This window comes from Salminus brasiliensis, chromosome 14 (genome assembly GCF_030463535.1).
Source record: "Salminus brasiliensis chromosome 14, fSalBra1.hap2, whole genome shotgun sequence".
NCBI lineage: Eukaryota > Metazoa > Chordata > Actinopteri > Characiformes > Bryconidae > Salminus > Salminus brasiliensis.
The window spans coordinates 36,061,233-36,082,021 of record NC_132891.1 but is presented as its reverse complement, the minus strand read 5'-3'; the positions used below and the strand labels follow the sequence as shown (position 1 = coordinate 36,082,021).

The window sequence follows — 20,789 nt, the reverse complement described above, 5'->3', positions numbered from 1 at the left end:
AGCACACTACAACACAGCACACTACAACACAACACACTACAACACAACACAGCACAACACAACACAACACACTACAACACAACACAACACAACACACTACAACACAACACAGCACAGAGAATCTGATCCTGAGGAGAGAACTGTTGGATTTATGGTCTTATTTTAGATATTCACAGTTTGTTTGTTTGTTTGTTTGTTTGTTTGTTTGTTTATGACGCTACACTGGAACATTTTCAGCCCAATCTCCAGTCTCACAGCAGCTGCCCTGCACCCAGACAGGTGGCGCCCCCCTGTGGTCTGACAGAGCTCTGCAGACTGAGGCCTGCTTTACCTCTATGGACACAGCTCTGGCTGCTGATCTTCTCCCTGAACTCCAAACACTGTCTGGAAACTCACAAAGAGCTACACTGAGCTCGGCCACTAGGGGCGCTGCCGCACCATTCCCACGCTAACACTTACTTTAATTAATTAATTAATTAAAAAACATAAAATCAGTTTCCACTAAAAATCGAGCTCATGCTTATCTGTGAAAAAGGTAAAAAATCCAGACTGGGGGTTTGGTGGGTTCTGTGTGAAACGCTCGGTTCTAGATAAGCTCCCCCAGTCAGAGCTGGAGTTCTATAGTGGAGGTTCTAGATAAGCTCCCCTAGTCAGAGCTGTGGTTCTACAGTGGAGGTGAAGGGAAGCAGACGTCTGAAGCTCTAATAAAAGCTCCTCACAGAAAGTTCTTCACCTAATGGTGATGAAGACGCTGCCTGATGCCTGAGACACTGTTCTACCAGAGTTCTGAGAAGAGTTCGGCTCTAGAACCTGCTTTTAAAACCGCATCATTAAAATGGTGGAGGGATACATGCTGCAGGGTGTAGTGCAGCTACAGAAAGTAGTCCCTAAAGAGAACTGGATTAGTTCAGATTCTCTATTCACTATTTTACCACCATCATCTTCTTCATCATCATCATCATCATCATCCATATAAAACTCAGAAGACTCGTGTAGCTTCACTGGTGGGTTTGGATAGTAGATACATTATAAGCTGTATCTGTGTTGTAGTCATGGCAACCAACACCTGGTTCCATTCACCTCCACTGTAGAGAGGTCAGAGGGTCAGTTTGTCCACAGTGAAGCTCAGTTTCACACCGGACCCCCGACTCTGACTGAGCTCAGCTAGAATTCTGAGTTAGGCAGAAATGTTGGAGGACTATCCCTTTAATATGGGCTACATAGAATCAGAGAGTCAACCGATTCACAAGAACCGATCCGACTCGCTCACGATTCGAACACCGCTGCTGGAGATGCGCGATGCTGGCGGTTATCCGTGAGCGTGGGCGCGAGGAGGGTGCAGGCTGGACCGGATGTTAGGGAGAGGGATGCAGCAGATACGCCGAAGGCCTGTACGGGGTTAGCGCGCGAGGAGAGAGAGGGGTAAACACACACACACACACACACACACACACACAGACTCATCCGCAAGCGGAGGGACGAGGAGGAGGTGCGCGCGTGCTGATCGAGCTCTCCGGAGGAAGAGGAGGGGGTGTTTACAGGGATGCAGGAGGAGGAAGCTGCGGAGGCCCCGAGCCCGGCGAGCCGGCAGGATGAGGCCCTGCTGCGCGAGGAGGTGGACAAGCTGCAGGAGGAGAATGAAGAACTCAAGGTTTGTGGCTGTACACGAGCTCAACACGGATGCCTCGCGCTGGTTGTTTATAATACAATTAAAATGATGCAGTACATTAATGTTGTGGTGCACGCGCCACATTAAGGGCGCAGTCTGTTTCATTTTAGTGGTGTGTGTGTGTGTGTGTGTGTGTGTTAATATTGCATGCGCAGTTTCAGTGCTACATGTTGCACATTATTGCTGCGTGCTGCTGTGTTTCGGTGGCGCGCGCTGCTGTTTATTGTGAAAAAGGGCGCTTTTGTGTGCGTTAGGCCGAGATCGAGGAGATGCGCGTGGAAATGGACGAGATGCGCGACACCTTCTTCGAGGAGGACACGTGCCAGCTGGAAGAGGTGCGGCGCGAGCTGGAGCGCGCAAACAAGAACTGCCGCATCCTGCAGTACAGACTGCGCAAAGCAGAGAGAAGGCGCATGCGCTATGCGCAAACCGGAGAGGTGGACGAAGATGTGCTCAGGAGCCTCGAGCAGGACCTGAAGGTAAGAGAGAGAGAAAGAGTTTATATGTGGGAGAGAGACATAGAGATATTGATGGTGAAAAATGAGTGACTGACAGAGGGAGAGAGACAGACAGGCAGACTAAGGGAGAGAGAGAGAGAGAGAGAGACGTTTGAGAGTGAGAGGGAGACATAGAGATAGTGATGGAGAGAGACAGACAGAGGGAGAGAGACACAGAGAACGACAGACGGAGAGAGAGACAGACATAGGGGAGGTAGACACAGATAGATGAAGAGACAGACAGAGGGAGAGAGAGAGACTGACAGAGGCAGAGAGACAGACAGAGGGAGAGAGAGACAGAGGGAGAGAGACAGATAGAGGGAGAGAGAGAGACTGACAGAGGCAGAGAGACAGACAGAGGGAGAGAGAGACAGAGGGAGAGAGAGGCAGAGGGAGAGAGAGAGACTGACAGGCAGAGAGACAGACAGAGGGAGAGAGACAGATAGAGGGAGAGAGAGAGACTGACAGAGGGAGAGAGAGAGACTGACAGAGGGAGAGAGAGAGACTGACAGAGGCAGAGAGTCAGACAGAGGGAAAGAGAGACCAAACAGAGGCAGAGAGACAGACAGAGGGAGAGAGAGAGACTGACAGAGGCAGAGAGACAGACAGAGGGAGAGAGAGAGACTGACAGAGGCAGAGAGACAGACAGAGGGAGAGAGACAGACTGACAGAGGCAGAGAGACAGACAGAGGGAGAGAGAGAGACTGACAGAGGCAGAGAGACAGACAGAGGGAGAGAGACAGACAGAGGGAGAGAGAGAGACTGACAGAGGCAGAGAGTCAGACAGAGGGAAAGAGAGACCAAACAGAGGCAGAGAGTCAGACAGAGGGAAAGAGAGACCAAACAGAGGCAGAGAGACAGACAGAGGGAGAGAGAGAGACCAATAGAGGCAGAGAGACAGACAGACATGGGGGAGAGAGAGACAGACAGAGGCAGAGAGACAGACAGACATGGGGAGAGAGAGAGACCGACAGAGGCAGAGAGACAGACAGACAGAGGCAGAGAGACAGACAGACATGGGGAGAGAGAGACAGACAGAGGGAGAGAGAGAGACCGACAGAGGCAGAGAGACAGACAGACATGGGGGAGAGAGAGACAGAGGGAGAGAGAGAGACTGACAGAGGCAGAGAGACAGACAGAGGGAGAGAGACAGACAGAGGCAGAGAGACTGACAGACAGAGGGAGAGAGAGAGACTGACAGAGGGAGAGAGAGAGACCGACAGAGGCAGAGAGACGGACAGAAGGAGAGAGAGAGACTGACAGAGGGAGAGAGAGAGACCGACAGAGGCAGAGAGACGGACAGAAGGAGAGAGAGAGACTGACAGAGGGAGAGAGACAGACAGACAGAGGCAGAGAGACGGACAGAAGGAGAGAGAGAGACAGGCAGAGGCAGAGAGACAGACGGACAGAGGGAGAGAGAGAGAGACGGACAGACAGAGGAGGAGAGAGAGAGAGACAGACAGGGGGTCTCTGAGTGTGAGTGAACAGGTGTGTGGTTGTAGCCCCCGATTGCTCAGTGATGGTGTGTGTGTGTGTGTGTGTGTGTGTGTGTGTATGTGTGTGTGTGTGTGTGTGTGTGTGTGTGTGGGGGGGGGGGGGGGGTCAGGTGGCGAAGGACGTGTCGGTCAGGCTGCATCACGAGCTGGAGAACGTGGAGGAGAAAAGAACCAAGACGGAGGAGGAGAACGAGAGACTGAGACAGAAACTGATCGAGGTGGAGATCACCAAGCAGACCCTGCAGAACGAACTGGACAAGAACAAAGAGGTACACACACACTCACACACACACACACACACACACACATACACTCACTCACACACACACACAGAGACACACACTCACACAACTAATTCTCTGTCTCTGTCTCACACACATCTTACAGCATCGCCTCAAACTAACTGTCTCTTGTTCCTTCTGAAACACACACACACACACACACACACACACACTGTGTCTACATGGATATGTGTAATGTCCCTGCTCTGTATGTGTGTGTCTGCGTGTGTGTGTGTGTGTGTGTGTGTGTGCAGTCTCAAAGGAGAAGGGGCAGCAAGGACGCCCAGAAAAGCGAAAGGAAGCCTGCCCAGACCCCCAGTGAAGTGAGTACCACCATAACCACCATAACCACCACCACCACAACCATACCCTCCATAACCACCATCATCATACCCACTACCACAACCATCATAACCACCATAACCACTATAACCACTACCATAATAACCACCACCATAACCACTATAACCATAATAATAACTAATGCCAGGCGTGGGCTAGAAGGGTATAAAGCCCCTCAGCATTGAGCTGTGGAGCAGTGGAGGAACTGTGTTCTCTGGAATGATGGAGGAGCTCCATCCAGCACTTTTTTGGGATGAGTTGGAGAGTTGGGGATCATGAGGTGATCTCATTAACACTCTTGTTGCTAAATGCAATCAAATCCTCACAGCAATGCTTCTCCACAATCTAGTAGAAAGTCCTTTACTCTGGACAGTAGAGACAGTTACTCCAACAGAAGCAGGATCAGCTCTTTTGAATGCCCTTGATTTCAGAAGAAACAGTGAATGAACTGGTGTCCCAATACTTTTGTCCGTGAAGTGTACTGGGCGTGTTTTCTGCTGTGTTGTTAAAAGCTGTGGTCACTGTCGCTCTCAGGAGGATAACGAGGACCTGAAGTGCCAGCTGTCCTTCATTAAGGAGGAGGCCACGCTAATGAGGAAGAAGATGGCGACGATCGACAAGGAGAAGGACCGCCTGGAGCAGGAGCTGCAGAAGTACCGCTCCTTCTACGGAGATTTAGACAGTCCCCACCCCAAAGGCGAGGCCGGGGGTCCGCCCACCACGAGAGAATCGGAGCTGAAGCTCCGCCTGCGCCTGGTGGAGGAGGAGGCCAACATCCTGGGCCGGAAGATCGTGGAGCTGGAGGTAGAGAACCGCGGCCTGAGGGCCGAGCTGGACAACATGAGGGGGGACGAGTCGTCGCCCGAGGGAGCGGCCGGGACAGCCAGGGGAGGTGCCAGAGAGCAGGGGGCGGAGCTTTCGGAACTCAGGCAGCAGCTGCAGTTGGTGGAGGACGAGGCTGAGCTCCTGCGGAGGAACCTGGCGGACGTGGAGGAGCAAAACAGGAGGGTGACGGGCGAGCTGAACAAGCTCCGCTTCAAGGAGGGCTGGAGACACGGCAGTGGCTCCGCCTCTGGGGGCGGGGCTTCAGCAGCAGAGGGTAAAACTCTTATTGTAGTTTATATTTCCATGCTACTGGATACAGTTAATAACTGATGTTCATGAGAACCTAGCTTTATTGATATGCTACATTTGTGAGTCTTACCTCAAAAAGTAGCGTTGCTAATGAGCTAACATACAGTTAGCTACCTAGCATGGCTAAGTCTAATGACATACTGCACTCTTAGCGACACACGTGGTAGCTAACTGCATGATAGCTAATGCTAGCTGATCGTAGCTATGTAGTATTTGTTATTTTCATGTCACATGACCTTAAGAGTGGTCATTCCAGCCATATCATACCATTTACACGTGAATGGCTAGACACAGCGCCACCTAGTGTACCAGAATATCAACTGTTCACAGTCAGAGCCTTCTCTGCTAACACTGGACGATCCCTGACCGTCTCGGCAGGATGTGTGAGTGATCTGACCACAGTACAAAAAACGTATCGCTAATTAGGGTGTACTGTTAATGCGATGCAGGCGTGGCGGAGGGCGGAAAGGCGGAGGCGCTGCAGGAGGAGCTGAAGGCGGCGCGGTTGCAGATCAACGACCTGAGCGGGAAGGTGATGCAGCTGCAGTACGAGAACCGTGTGCTGCTGTCCAACATGCAGCGCTACGAAGTGACCGCCGCTCACCTGGACAGTGACGCCGAGAGCGAAGGAGCCGGTGGTGGAGGAGGAGCAGGGGGTGGTGGAGGAGACAGAGGAGGTCGTAGAGGGAGCGATGACGACTCTTCATCTTCGCGCCTCCCTCCACACCGCAAACGCGAGGGTCCTGTGGGAGGCGAGAGTGATTCAGAGGAGGTGCGGAACAGCTCCCCCCGCTGCCCGCCGCTGTACTCCTCCGACGCCGGCCGCTTCCTCCCTCGGTCCCTGCGTGAGCGGCAGCAGATGATGGACGTGCGAGCGGAGGCGGAGCGCCTGGGCCGGACCATCGACCGCCTCATTACGGACACCGGCACCATCATGGCGGAGGCGCGGGTGTTCGTGGCTAATGGAGACCCGTTCGGGCGCGGGGACGAGGAGGGCGACGGCGGGAGGGTCCGGGAGCATGAGCTGCTCTTCCGCATTAACGCTCAGATGAAGGCCTTCAGGAAGGAGCTGCAGGGCTTTATTGACCGGCTGGAGCTTCCCAGACCGGAGGAGAGACGCTCCGAGGAGCCGCTGTCTGTGAGTCCAGCCTGAGTGTGTGTGTGTGTGTGTGTGTGTGTGTGTGTGTGTGATGTGTACATTAAGGCCTGGCTGATATATCGAGTGCATGATAACATGGTTATTAGGGGGAATGCTACTAATGGTACTGATGTCTGGGAATGTCGCTGTAAATGCTGTATTTTGTCTGAATCAGAAAGTGATATTGTGATCGTGTGTGTGTGAGTGTGTGTGTGTGTGTGTGTGTGAGTGTGTTTAATTTCTTTAATGGACCAGTAGGACATTGTGCTTTGATTAAGTCTTGATTAATGTTTATGGTTATTAATTTGTGGCTTCTTTTATGTTTACGTTGTTTTCTGTTGTAAACCTTGGAAATGGATCTGTATGGGCGTGGCTTAAGGGTGGGCAATATAGCACTGTATAATATTGTGATGCACCATGTGTCCAAATATTTGTGGACACCCCTTCTAATCAATGCATTCAGCAACTTTAAGTTGCACCCATTGCTGATATAGATACACACACAGCTTGTCTAGTCCTTGTAGAGAAGAAGTACTGCCAATAGAATAGGACTCTCTGGAGAAGATCAACACTGGTGACCCTATTGGCACCATGTTGCCTAATAATGCCAGGCGTGGGCTAGTAGAGGGGTATAATAAAGCCCCCCAGCATTGAGCTGTGGAGCAGTGGAAGAACTATGTTCTCTGGAATGATGGTGAAGTTGAGTTGGGGATCATGAGGTGGGGTGTTGATCATCATCCAACATCCTGACCTCACTAATGCTTTTGTTGCTGAATGCAATCAAATCCTCACAGCAATACTCCTCCAAAATCTTGTATAAAACCTTCTTCTTCCCTGGACAGTAGAGACTCCAACAAAAGCAGGATTTACTATTTTTTAGACCCTTGATTTTAGCAGAAGCAGTGAATGAGGAGGTGTCCCAATACTTTTGACCATATAGTGTTTATTTAAAGGTCCAGCAGAATCAAAACAGAGCTGTAAAACGAGCCAATTCTAAAATCCCCAAACTGTTACATAACAGCGTTGACTTGTACTAGTCACACCCCCATATTTACATAAACTCCGCCCACCAGTAAAAGCCCATTGAGGCTAAACGCAACTTCAGGAGAATATGGAAGTGAGGCAGAAAATGCTAAAAGCTAATGCTAGGCCGATCAGAGAAGGAGAAATGGATGATTAGAGGCTAAAAGCTAATGCTAGGTGCATTCGTTGCTATGGTTATCCGATAACAAAGGAAGCTAATAACAAGAAATATGGTCACATTGCCCACCTTTAGCTCTGGTGACAGATGTTCATATTGGTCGGGCCCTAATGTGTGGGTATATATATATGTGTGTGTGTGTGTGTGTGTGTGTGTGTACCTGTGAGTGTTGAGTGTCTGATTCAAACAACAGGTGTGTAACACACCTTAACCAGTCGCTGCTTTGAGACCTTGTGCGCTCGGAGGTGGAAGTTTGTGATCTGTGGAAGACATAAAAGGAAATCTCTGGCTTAAGCTTTTTGTAGCTTCAACTTCAAAGGAATTCAAAGGAATACTTCACTCTAAAAAGCTAGCATGCTAAAATGCTAGCACACTAAAATGCTAGCTAACTGTAAGCTAAAGTTAGCCACTATGCAAAGTGCTAAGATGCTGGTTAACTCTGAATGGAAGTTAATAGGGCTCAGTTAGCACGATGCTAAAGCCATTATGCTAACCAGTCCCTGTTAGCTTGACGTTGTGTTCCATGTGAAGTTTTCCTTAAAGGAATTTCGAGTCACTGACGATCTCTCTCTTTCCCCCCGACCCTGTCTTTCCATGCACCCTTCTGTTTTTTGATGCACGTCCTTTAACCTGCCGTTTACTCGCCCAGATGTTCCAGCCCATCATTTTACTCATCCTCATTCTAGTGCTCTTCTCCTCGCTCTCCTACGCCACCATCTTTAAACTTGTTTTCCTGTTCACCCTTTTCTTTGTCCTGTGATCTCCGCCCATCCTGTCGTTAGCATAGCCCCTCCCCCGCCCCTTTGATTTTCCGTTTGTTTGTTGATGTCGTGTGTGCGTTGTTGCCATGGTCGCAGAATTACAGGAGGCTCTCTCAAGCACACAGGACTACACTTCCCAGAATGCATTCCTAAGTCATACGAACTACATTCCCCAGAGCTCTTGCTTATGGCTGCCACTGGACATTGCATTACCCACACCCTGGGCGCTTTTTTGCCGTTGAGGACTACAACCACCCAAGGGGACTTCCATGGAGACGGCCCTCCAATGTCTATGCATGCCTACTGTACTTCATCAAAAGGGGACTTCACTACGTGCACTGTAGTGCCACTGCAGACTACATTACCCAGAGTGCATGTCTGCCATGGAGGACTCTCTACCAGCTCCTACCAGGCTTTCACTTGGTATCTGCTAAAAGGACAACTGTTGCTCAGCTTTAGCGTCAACCCAGACTACATTTCCCAGAATTCCTTCTCTCACCATCTACTAAAGACCGGCTGGCTCTTGTTTCTCCACAGGTGAGTGTGTAGATGGCAGAATCCACACTTAAACGGAGGGGAATGTTAAAATTTAAAGAAGGTCAGGACTGTGGAGGTGCAGACTAGATCTACACTTTATCCAAAAGTTTGCGGACACCCCTTCTACTGAATGCATCCTGCTACTTTAAGTTGCACCCATAGCTGATAAAAAGGTTCAAATGTGCAGAAACACTTGTCTAGTCCCTGTAGAGAAGTACTGCCAATAGAATAGGACTCTCAGGAGTAGATCATCATCATGACCCTATTGGCTCCATGCTGCCTAATGCCAGGCGTGGGCTAGAGGGGTATAAAGCCCCCCATCATTGAGGAGGAACTGTGTTCTCTGGGGTGATGGATAGTGGTGAAGCTCCATCCAGTACTGAGTTGGGGATGATGAGGTGGGGTGGTGACCTCACTACTCAAATCCTCACAGCAATGTTCCTCCAAAATCTAGTAGAAAGTCCTCTTCTATGGACAGTAGAGACAGTTACTTCAATGGAAGCAGGATCAGCTCTTCTAATACCATTAAATTACGCATGAAAGAAATGAATGAACGGGTGTCCCAATACTTTTGTCCTGGCTGGTTTGCTAGCTGGCATTCTTGCTATACGATCTAATCAGCTGTTTGGGCTTGAATAGCCTCTTTCTTCTTCACACCCTAGAGACACAACACGAGTCCCAAGAAGTGACTTAGAAGCATGCAGTTAGCACTATGCTAATTAGCGAGGCATAAACCTCCATGACTTGTTAGCTACATTAGCCTCGTAGCTCCGGTGTAAAGCTAAAGAAGCTAAACCTAGGTGGAGGGAAAGTGCTTAACTTGCTTAAACGAATTGGCGTATTAAATAAATATTAAACAGTTATAAAGAACCGACTTTGACTCTGACCCTGCCGGGTCCTGAGAGCCGCCGGTGTGATCATCGCTGGCAGTCCCTGCATTCAGTTCCATCCACCCCTGTTCCAGCCAATCAGCGACATGCCTGATTCATTACTGCCTGGGCCGAGGGCAGCTCAGGTACAGCAGGGACTAGGGCCTGGACCCGTGCCGGCTCTTTGTAGAGAAGGTCATGCAGCACCCGTGCGGAGAGATAGGCTTGTGCAGCATCTGTAGGGCACTGAAATACCCCTCGGGAGGACGGCAGCGGGCGCTTGTTCTTGTGTACAGGAACAATAATAACCTGTGGAGTGTTTGGCAGTATTCCTGAGCGTGTACTTCATCATGCCATTAGCAACTCTTCACGTTCAGCAGTGCAGCAGAATCAGGTTGTATTTTTACACGGGCGGTTGCTTGGCAGCTAAAAATGAAAATAGCTGCTTCAGAGACTCAGGATTGGGGATAAAATCTGCGGGCAGAGCCGGCCTACAGCTAACAGCGGTCCAATCCAGACCTTTTGACTTTTTTTAGGCCATTGCTGCAGCCTCCTCAGCGTGGGGTAGACCCGGGCGAAGCGGCTATTCCTAAGCGACTAGGACACTGACAGGACGCCCCAGTGAACCAATTGCGTCACCGCTGGGTGCTCTGGTCTTTGCAATTTTTGCAAATTTTGGAGTGCATTGCATAAAAATGCCCTCCTGTAAACATCCATGGGCCATAAAATGAGAGCTGTATTGATTGCAGATATACTAAATACTCCAGTACTCGCTGTAGTCGTCCACTGTTCCCATTTTAGGGTCCTGATGGGGAACTGGGGACCCTTTCAACAGCATCAGCCCAAAACATCAAGCAATTAGTGAAGGATTCCCCAAATTCAGAAAATTGCAAGAAGTAAATATTAATAATAAGTATTACGTAATATCGCCCTAGCCCGTCCCCCGCACGTCCGCCGTCTCTCCCATCATGTCCGGCGGCTATTTGGGTCAGCGGTCGATGCGGCTGCAGCCGAGGTGACGCATGGCGGCTATTGTGCAACCAGCCCGTGTCACAATAAATTCAGACTAAATCAAGCGTGAACTGCCGGGATCAAATCCGCTGACAGTTCGCTAATTCTGGCCGCCGGCATCTCAAAAAAGAACGCGTTAGCCAGTGGCCTGCGACGGCTGCCGCATTTAGCGCAGCTGGCCAGTTTCACAGGCAGAGGCGAATCAGCACCTGGCCTTGAAGTCACAAGACTCAAATCTGCCAAGTCCCCCAAAGCGGAGCAGCAACAGAACGGCCTGGCAGCGGCGGCGCTAAAATAGCCCTCCGAAAACAGCCCTGTAAACACTTTCTCTCTGTCTTTTGTAATTATAACCCGGAGATGCTGGTGACGACAGTCGCTCACATGGAGACGGCAAATGGCGGAATAAATCTGACATTATGACACTGGATACCAGGCCGGGTGACGCCGCGGTGGAAATAGCAGGAGGCACTATAAAGTCTTGCTGCGACGGGGGTTGTTTACCTTGAAGAGAGGCGTGGGGGCCGGACGCGGGACGGCTTTAAAATCCAATCCGCGGGACTTTGCTTTGACGTCACGGTCCAAAAGGGAACTGGAGGGGGACTTTAGTAGCGCCGGTAGAGTGCACACAGCTGTTGACTGAGGAGGAACTCAGAACTCAGGTGGAATTGAGAGGACCAGTCCAGTCCAACTTTGCTGAGAATTGTTTTACTGGTTTTACTGGTTTACGGACTAAATTCTTCGCTGGCTGTGGAAGTTCTTCGCTTTTTCACGGTTGCCGCAGAGACCGGCTGGTGTTGGCCTAGGGTAAGGTAAGGAATTTGATGGGGACAAGTTTCAGAACCTCTTGATGGTTTTAGAAGTGGGACCGAATTTCTTCGGTAGGAACAGGCCGGAAATTTAAGGTACTTCCAGACTGGTTTGAGAACCTGAGAGAACCTGAGAGCCAGCTCCAGGGAGATTGTGATTATAGGTCTACTGAGAAGACAAATGTTCAGATGACCTGGGCAGAAACCCGGTGGGTCGTTACAACGGGACACGGTGTTGTCTTGCTCGCGTTCAGGGTTCACGGGTCAGATTTCATATGATCAACACTCGAAGCTTGTAAAGCTTTTATGAGCGGTTCCTTTGGCCCTGGCCGTATATCTGACCACGGGAGTGCAGACCTTTCTCTCTCAGCTTGTGACGCACACGAGAATTGAGTTTTACGATGCGTAGCCTGGTTACAGAGCTATGAATATCCCTCAGTTCTTACATCACACGGTGGTACCGTTCCGGCACTTTCGAGAGACTCAGAGAAACCCTGGGGTGTCGTGTTTCTTGATGTTCCGGAGAGAAAAAAAAACAATCCAGCCTTAGTTCAGCGTGGACAGCTCATGTGCAGCCATAAATTCGATTGACCCCCTGGCGGCGCTTTGGAAGATGAGGGACTATTTCAAGCCCATCCAAGCAGGTCAGAGGTTCTGAACTTCTCAGTAACATGAGCTGGTCTGATGAAGACCCTGAGCAGGGGGCACATGCTGACGACTTTGACGGTGAAGGCCAGAGTTGAGGGATGGGAAGTGGCCACAGAATGGGTCAGGTGTGCATTCAGAGCGCATGGCAGGGATGTTTTAGCAGGTTACATCATGGAAAGGTTGACAAGGGGACCTTTCAAGGGGAAGAGTCCTTGAGGAGACTTCTGTGAGGGTACTGTAGCTGGACCTTCTGAGGACAAGCTTGAATGTATAGGTGGGACTGTTCTATGATGAGGAGACCACTAGAAACGTTGATGTCCCCTCTTCTGAAAAGCATCCCGTTGTGGTATTCATTGTGTTCTGGAATATTTTGTAAGATGTTATGGTCCACCCCCCTCCCCTTAATCTCTCGCCTTTCTCTCTTTCTTCTTTTAGAACCCTTTTGTTCCACCATACCATTTTAAGAACCTGCTGGTCCTCTGAGTGACTTTTCGGGGAGGGCCAGTGAAAAACACACGTTTGTGTCATGGCAGCCCTAGAGCTTCACTGTGGGCTGGATCATGGAGGACGTGTGTGGGGGGGCGAACGAGTGGACATGCTGGACTCCTTTGACTCTGAGATGCAGGAGTGGGAGGAGCAGCTGCAGGACATGCAGAGGAAGATTGAAGAGGTGAGATGCAGAGACAGTAAACACCAATAACAAGCAGTAAACACCAGTACCAACCAGTAAACACCAGTACCAACTAGTAAACACCAGTACCAACCAGTAAACACCAGTACCAACCAGTAAACACCAGTACCAACTAGTAAACACCAGTACCAACCAGTAAACACCAGTACCAACTAGTAAACACTAGCAGCACCAACCAGTAAACACCAATAACAAGCAGTAAACACCAGTACCAACCAGTAAACACCAGTACCAACTAGTAAACACCAGTACCAACCAGTAAACACCAGTACCAACTAGTAAACACTAGCAGCACCAACCAGTAAACACCAGTAAACACCAATAACAAGCAGTAAACACCAGTACCAACCAGTAAACACCAGTACCAACCAGTAAACACCAGTACCAACTAGTAAACACTAGCAGCACCAACCAACAATACCATCATATGAATAAACCCTAGCTAACCCAGCCAGGACCACCCAAAAACATCACAAACACCAGCCGACACCACCCAAAACATCAAACACCAGCCAACACTATCCAAACATCACACACACTAGCCAAAACACCATAAACAACAGCCCACAGCCTCGACCCCACAACATCCCGCCCGTCTCACCTCACTCACAACACACAAACCCGGATACAATCATCTGCACATGCTCAGCAGGGGTCAGTCCATCGTCCTCCCTGTTGTTGTTGTTGTTGTTATCGTGGTGGCTCACAGCAAGCTTTCTGATTGGCTGACCCCCCTCTGGAGCTGGCAGCACATGCTGCTATCCCTGTTATTGGCGGAGTGTGTGTGTGTGTTTATGTTTATGTGTGTAAGAATAGCCACCCCCAAATCCAGCCACCACACACACATACACACACTCTGCCATGACAGATGTTAACAAGCTTATTAAACACATAGTGAGCGGCTGTACACACACTCACACACACACACACACACACACATTGAAAGCGGATCCTAATGAACTTAATAATGTTGGAATGGGCGTGTACGCTCTCTCTCTCTCTCTCACACACACACACACACACACACACATGCTGAAAGAAAACACTACCTTAATCATGTTGGGATGGACAAGCCTTCACACACACACACACACACACACACACAGGCCTGCACTTTTGGATAAAGCTCACTGATGTGGTCATGCTGTGGACCACAACACTGGACACTGGGCCTGTGTATTAGCCTCCAGCGCTGCAACATCTGTACATGCGTGAAGGCCTGACTGATGTGGTGTCCTGTCCATGTTGCAGTTATATAAGGAGGTGGAAGCTCGCAGGGGAGCCTCTGAGACCGGCCCCAACTCCAGTACAAACACCACCAACCTGGACATCACCTTGCTTCCCATCAACGCCGCATCTGACTACCCTATCAGCGGCTACAATGGCCCGACCAGGTCCCATGGCAACAACAGGGAGGTCCGTCCAGTTGATCCATGCAGTGGAACAAGAACCAATCTCCCGGTGGGGCAGACCAGAGCCGTTCATTACTCCAGCGATTACTCTGGCGGTGCAGTTAATCCTCACAGCTATGGCTTCCACTGCCCTGAAAGCTACCAGATTAATGGAGGTCAAGATGTCACCTTAGACATTCTGAATGGGTACCTCGGGCAGGGATCTAATTTCACACCGAGCCACAGCAACCCTGGACCTCCGGACACAGTGAGTGGGTTTCTGTAGCTTTCGGAAGTTCTCAGTTCCAACCTAGCGTTCCTCCAAAGTCTTTTGTCTGGTGATTCCACAGTAATTGTGTTCACTCCCACCCTCTCTATCTGTGTCCCTCAGAGCTCCAGGGGGAATCAGAGTGTTTACTGTTATCAGGACGGTAGCAAACAGTGGCCCCTGACTGGCAGGTACGTTCTGTCTCCAGTCCCTAAATGGGACCTCTCCAGACACACCGCTAATACAAATACTCATTAGCATTTAAATAGGTTTCAATTATCTGCTCAAGTCCTAATCTTTCTTTTTACTCATTAGCATATGGGTGTACCTATCATCTATCATTAGCCACCTTTCATTGGTTGGTTGGGTTTACTTCTCTGCTGCAGGATTGGCTGTGTGGCCGAGTTTGAAGAAGTGGAGAACAGGAAGAACAAAAGCTTAGGCGAAGCTCCAGTCCGCCACGTCAGCTGGAAAGACCCCGTCTGCTCTAAAGAGTCGTCCCCTGAGAAGTCGGTCGGTAAGCCTCCATTCAAACAGAGGGACGGCCCCCCTACCCCCGTCCTCACTCGCGCTACCCACTTCACTGAGTCGCCACAACAACAGGACAGAAAGTGCCCTTTGGTGGACAGGAAGTGCGGTGGCAGCCCGTCAGTGTTGCGCAAGTTTGGCGCCATGTTGCAGGAGAACGAGGGTAAGACCCTGGTGCAGGACGGGACGGTTACCACCGTGATCCCGGTCGAGCCCCCAAAAGCCCAGAACACTCCTGTCTGCCAGCGCAAGTTTTCTGTCAGCAGGGCGTCCACACAGCCAGAGTCCGGTCAAGAGCCTCGGGCAACTGCTGCTGCTGCTGCTGGCCCTAGACACGTGGTCCACAGTGGAGAACACTGGAGTTCTAGTTACAGCACCAACCCTTCATACCCTCACACAAAGGCACCCCCCCGGGTGGAGACTGGGGCGAACAGGAAAATTGGTGTTCAGGGACACTCTGGGCAGTGGGGGTCCCAGGCAGCGGACGTCCAGGCTGACTACAGGATGGTGGAAAGGATCTTGGGCGGCTGTGCAAATTCTCAGTACCAGGGAAAGGGACATGGTGCAGATCCTGGTCATAGAAGGGACAGCCAGGGTCCGTTTCTGGATGCAGTGAAGGCGGAGCAACATACCACCAGCCAGAGAAGCACACAGCAGGTGATGGGGGCTTTACACAGTCATACACACAAACACACAGTCCCCTACAGCACTAATCAGAGGGTGGGCCGCACAGTAGCTGACTGACTCCAGCAACACTTCGTCTTTTGTAAATAGAAAGGGACGGTGTGGGGACTGGCCATGGATGGCTGCTGGATTATTTTTGCGTATTCTGCTGTTCTTGAAATGGATTGGCTGCTAAATCTGGCCGTCAGCTCGGTTTAGACCAAAAGTGCTAACTGCTACGTTACAGATGTGGCTATCATGCAGCTTCAATACCATTTGCTGCAGAAAGAATCCGACAGATATCAGTTGATATGGGTGATGCATAGTGTAATCAGCATTGATGAAAATATAGCTAATAACTGCCTGATAATTAACTTTGATCATGACATCGCTGGGATTCGAACCCACAATTGATAAAAGACGATAAGGTAAAATTGTACACTGCTGTAATATTCATGCTACTTAAGATTATTCAGAGCCGGGGGTGTCCAGAGGAATAAGGCACTGTCACTATGAGCAGAGGGTCGCTGGTTTGAATCCCAGACATGCTGCTAGCCATCGGCAGCCGAAGCCCAGAGAGAGCACAATTGGCCTTGCTGTCTCCTCACATCACTCCAGTGCAGTGCTGGTTGCCACTGGTGTCTGCTAGCCTGTGTTGGGGGGGTGTGTGTGTGTTGGTCTTTACCGTCAGTAGTTTTGGGAGCATTTCATGCAATGGGGGGGGGGGGGGGGGGTACATACAGGCTGGGTAATTGGTGTATATATAATAATAATAATATAATATAAAATAATACTTAAACCTAAAACATAATTATAATGTTGGCCGATATTATTGGTATCAGTATCGCCCTCAGAATGCTCAAATCGGTCGTTTTTTTTGCCACTTGCACCATGATGGTGGATTTAAGGTGGAACTTTTACAAACTCCCATATTTACGTAGCACATCATAAAGCAGCACATGCTCCATATTTTAGCATGTAGCTCCTCCCCTTCCTCAACCTCAACATACCTCAACACTCATACCCTCTCTCTGATTTCTCAGGTCAACCACGAACCATCTCCCAGCCCTCCCTCCAGGAGTTTTTCCCGCCCTGCTCGGCCAGCAAACCAGCGACCCCCATCCAGATGGGCAAGTCACACCCCCACGGCTAAAATTACCACACCCTCTGGCCCCATGCACCGCCCGCCCAGCCCCGCCCGCAAGGCCAAGCAGCCCTCCAGCAACTTGAGCAATTTCAACGGCTTCAATCTGTACACAGAAACCGTCATCATGTGACAGTCATCACGTGACCCTGCTGGATGGACAGAATGACTCATCTCCAAATCTCCAAGACCTTTCTAAACATCTGAGCATCATCTTTTCCAGCCTCTACCCCTTCTACCCCAACGCCCCGACCCTTCAGTGTGTCTGTCTCTGTAAATAGCCCCTGTTTTCTAAAGCCCAGTCGAGAGCAGCGGTCAGCTGAGAGGAGGAACTGGAGCCTTACCTACTGTGCTTTCTTTAAAACCTTTAAAATCCATTACTGTAAAAACAAACAGGCGCCGGTGCTCGTATAGAAACCGCACTGGCGTAGAAACGGATGTGACACGTTTGGACTGTGAAACTGATCTAAGGTGGCCTGATACACTCCTGTGCCTAAACGCCCTTCCATTAGCCTTCCGGCCATCTCCATCTACACCTTTCTTTCTATCATTCTCATTTTTTATTGTTTTTCTTTCTTTCTTTGCTTTCTTTTTCTCTTCTTCCTTTTTTTTCGAGTGTGTGGTTACCGTGGTGCCATCCTGCTGGCGCTGATCTGCACCTACATGACGAAGCCTGTACAAAGCATGCACAGTACACAGCTGCAGCACGTGGTAGTTGTGGTGTGATGAGCAAGCGCAAAATAAACAGTGTGCCATTGTTTTCAGTGTCCTTTTAAAACCCCTTAAAGCCATACGCTAGCGCTTCAGACCGGAGATCAGCAGGGAAGGCCCAGTCATGCTAATCACAGCAGAATTCTGGAGCAAATAAATGTGGCGGCAGGTTCGATTTGGCCAAACTTTGACGAGCTAACTGCATCCTCAATCCTCAAAAGACTTAATTGTAGTGTGATCCGTTAGCTAGCTTGCTAACTGCTTAATTAGCTGCTCGGCTAATCAAGCTGTACACAGTGGTCGCGGTACTGCCGCCAACCACAGCAGTTAGCGACACCTTCTTTCGCTACAGTTCAGCAGGGTTGTTTTATACTGTTGAAAGTGGGTGAGGCAGTCAGTCAGCATGCTAACCGCTAGCTCTAGCTTGCTAACTGCACCAGAATGGAGGACCTTGTTGTTATTGATCCAGCCTGAACATCATCAAATATCAGAATTTACCAATCTGCCCACACGATTCTGTTGCACCATATTTAGGTCTTTATATTCATATTAGGTCATATTTAGAACTTCCAACTTTATTGCATCGTCCTTGGACAGCTTGAAGAACCATGTTTGGTTCCCTGAAGAACTTCCAACTTCAATGGGATCCGTTTACAGTTTGAAGAACCTGCATACAATGTAAAGCAGCTATGCTAAAACCTAGAACAGCTCCTACAAACCGTCCTAAACGTTCATACTGAAATCAGTGCGGGTTGATGGTTGATGGTAGACAGCCGTCACAGTGAGAGACGATATGAAGGCCAGAGTGGAGGCATCTACAGATCTTCGGTCTGAAACCCTCAGTATGGCTTTAAGTGTTTAGTACTGTAACTATGCTTTTATACCACTGTTGCATGGAATTTCCCATAGACCTTAGCAGACTGCGTACATCTGCATCTCAGCTTTTAATGAAGAACTCATCCAGATCTCCATCGCCCTTCAGTTCAGCACCCCTGAGAGGTAACTGCGAGAGAAGTGGCTTTAAAACGGCGACGCAACGTCGTGAGAGACTGCCGCCGTCACCGTTACTGTAATGTGATGTTTTATCTCCTATTTTTCTCCTCTAATAAAGGCTTTAAAGTGCTTTGACAGAAGGTTGGAGCTCATTATTGTCAATGTGAGAGAGGCAGGGGTGCATTGAAGGAGTATTCCCAGCTAGCATGTCCTGGTGGGGCCTGTATGTGAAGCCCATCACGTTGTTGCCCATGGGTTCCATGATGGTTTCATATGGATGCTCAGTGGTGGGACCAGGAGGGGTTAGAAATGACCCCCTTTTTTGTGTTGGACACTGCATATGAGGCCTAGATGGAACCCATGTGAGATTAGGGTGGGCTGTAATGATGGGAAGCCCAACTGGGTCCCAGTAACAACGCATGCAAACCCACTCAGAGCCCATATGCCCACCTGGGAGCCATCTAGTCCACGTTCCACCCCCCACATGAGCATGCTGGCTGGGTTCTAAGCGTTCTGAGAGAACCATTTTGAGGTGTTTGAGTTTAATAGAAACTGATTTTAGACGTTTACCTGGTGGGCGGAGTTTACATAAGCTCCACCTGATTACTGTGGATACTGGGAAAGTATACTGGTGTTATAAGGGGTGTCCACAAACATTTGGACTGTAAATTACAGATACTGGGTTTTGCTTCTTTTGTCAAACCTTCAAAACGCTTCTCCATTCAGAGGCATAGTCTCTCTCTCTCTCTCTCTCTCTCTCTCTCTCTCACTGCTGTAAGGCCCGTATTTCATGGCGGTGTCATCAGAAGGCCACGTCTAATAGTATCCTCATTAAGCGGTATTAACAGTCTTTGGCCTTGTCTCACCACTCTAAAAATCATCAGCAGGGGTCTGTTCCAACCCCTCGGGGTCCCACCGGCTTCTAGCGCCCATTCCTACCCATCATGCCACTCTCTTAGCCATGCTATTCTGCTGCGCTATGTAGCACTTGGGCCTGAAATAGCAAGCGTGACGTTGTTTTGGTGCCAGAAATCTTAGCCCCTGACAGCAAAGGACAAGATATATACAGACAAGAGCAGAGTGTGATATACTGTATAAGCAGTATCACACACACACAGACACACACACACTTTGACAGAATGAGCCCTTCACGCGGCTGCATATCTGACCAGGCTGGTCTGCTTCTCACTCTAAGGGTTTACTGAGCTGGAGACTAGAGAGCAGAGTGCTGGTCATCATGGTCAACCAGCTTGGTAAAACTGGCCATACTGGTTATGGTGTTTAACCTGCTTATTAATGCTGGTCACTATGGTCAACCAGCTTGGCCACTGTGCTCAGTCAACTTGGCCATGTTTGTCAGTCAGTTTGCCCATGCTGGTCATCGTGGTCACCCAGCCTGGTTGTGATGGTCGACCTGCTTGGTAAAACTGGCCAAACTGGTTATGGTTCTCAACCAGCTTTATCATGCTGGTCATTATGGTCAACCAGCTTGGCCAATGTGGCTTGCCAACTTGGCCATGTTTGTCAGTCAGCTTGTCCATGCTGGTCAACCACCATGGTCATGATGGGTGACCAACTTGGTAAAATTCATCAGGTCATGCTGGTTATGGTTCTCACCCAACTTGGTTAAGCTGGTCATGCTGGTCAACCGTCTAAATTGTAGGGGTTGACCCATAAAAAAAAAAAACTGCTGATGGTGATTACCCAGCTCAGTCATGGGAGTCAACTACCTCGTTCAAACTGGTCATGCTAGTTGTAATTGTCCACCACCTTGGTTAATCTGGTCATGGTGGCAGACCAGCTGGACCATTGACCAAAACCACATTTTGCTGTTGTTTTCATAAGCACAGAAAATGAGGAGGACAGTGCTTTCCAACCCTCGTCCACCTCACCTTGCTGATTAGCTGGATCAGGTGTGTTGGGGCAAGGGTAAGCACTGAAATGTGAAGGGCCTGGGATCAGGGATCATGGCCAGGACCATGGTTGGGGACCACTAGGTTAGTATATGCC

General features: G+C 49.7%; 1 protein-coding gene across 2 annotated transcripts; it reads left to right on the top strand.

Moving 5' to 3' along the window:
- The first annotated feature begins 1,265 nt into the window (after nucleotides 1–1,265).
- On the top strand, nucleotides 1,266–18,908 carry mtcl3b (MTCL family member 3b). 2 transcript variants are annotated; one of them, XM_072696215.1, is made up of 8 exons: nucleotides 1,266–1,651; nucleotides 1,924–2,148; nucleotides 3,773–3,931; nucleotides 4,198–4,266; nucleotides 4,820–5,384; nucleotides 5,869–6,557; nucleotides 8,408–9,056; nucleotides 12,826–12,916. In XM_072696215.1, the coding sequence occupies exons 1-7, from the start codon at nucleotides 1,544–1,546 to the stop codon at nucleotides 8,516–8,518; spliced, it is 1,926 nt and encodes a 641-aa protein (XP_072552316.1). In that variant the 5' UTR covers nucleotides 1,266–1,543; the 3' UTR covers nucleotides 8,519–9,056; nucleotides 12,826–12,916. The 2 variants fall into 2 exon arrangements, with proteins under 2 accessions (XP_072552316.1, XP_072552317.1); XM_072696216.1 differs by lacking the exons at nucleotides 1,266–1,651; nucleotides 1,924–2,148; nucleotides 3,773–3,931; ... (1 more) ...; nucleotides 4,820–5,384; nucleotides 5,869–6,557 and adding exons at nucleotides 14,333–14,740; nucleotides 14,864–14,931; nucleotides 15,127–15,925; nucleotides 16,975–18,908 and having other exon boundaries at nucleotides 8,517–9,056; nucleotides 12,826–13,060.
- Nucleotides 18,909–20,789: the final 1,881 nt, after the last annotated feature.

What these genes read in the sequence shown, in the direction of transcription:
- mtcl3b (XM_072696215.1), top strand. Translation starts at nt 1,544, where the DNA reads ATGCAGGAGGAGGAAGCTGCGGAGGCCCCGAGCCCGGCGAGCCGGCAG. An exon ending in AGGAGAATGAAGAACTCAAG is followed by an intron (nt 1,652 to 1,923) that starts GTTTGTGGCTGT and finishes TGTGTGCGTTAG; the next exon opens with GCCGAGATCGAGGAGATGCG. An exon ending in GCCTCGAGCAGGACCTGAAG is followed by an intron (nt 2,149 to 3,772) that starts GTAAGAGAGAGA and finishes GGGGGGGGTCAG; the next exon opens with GTGGCGAAGGACGTGTCGGT.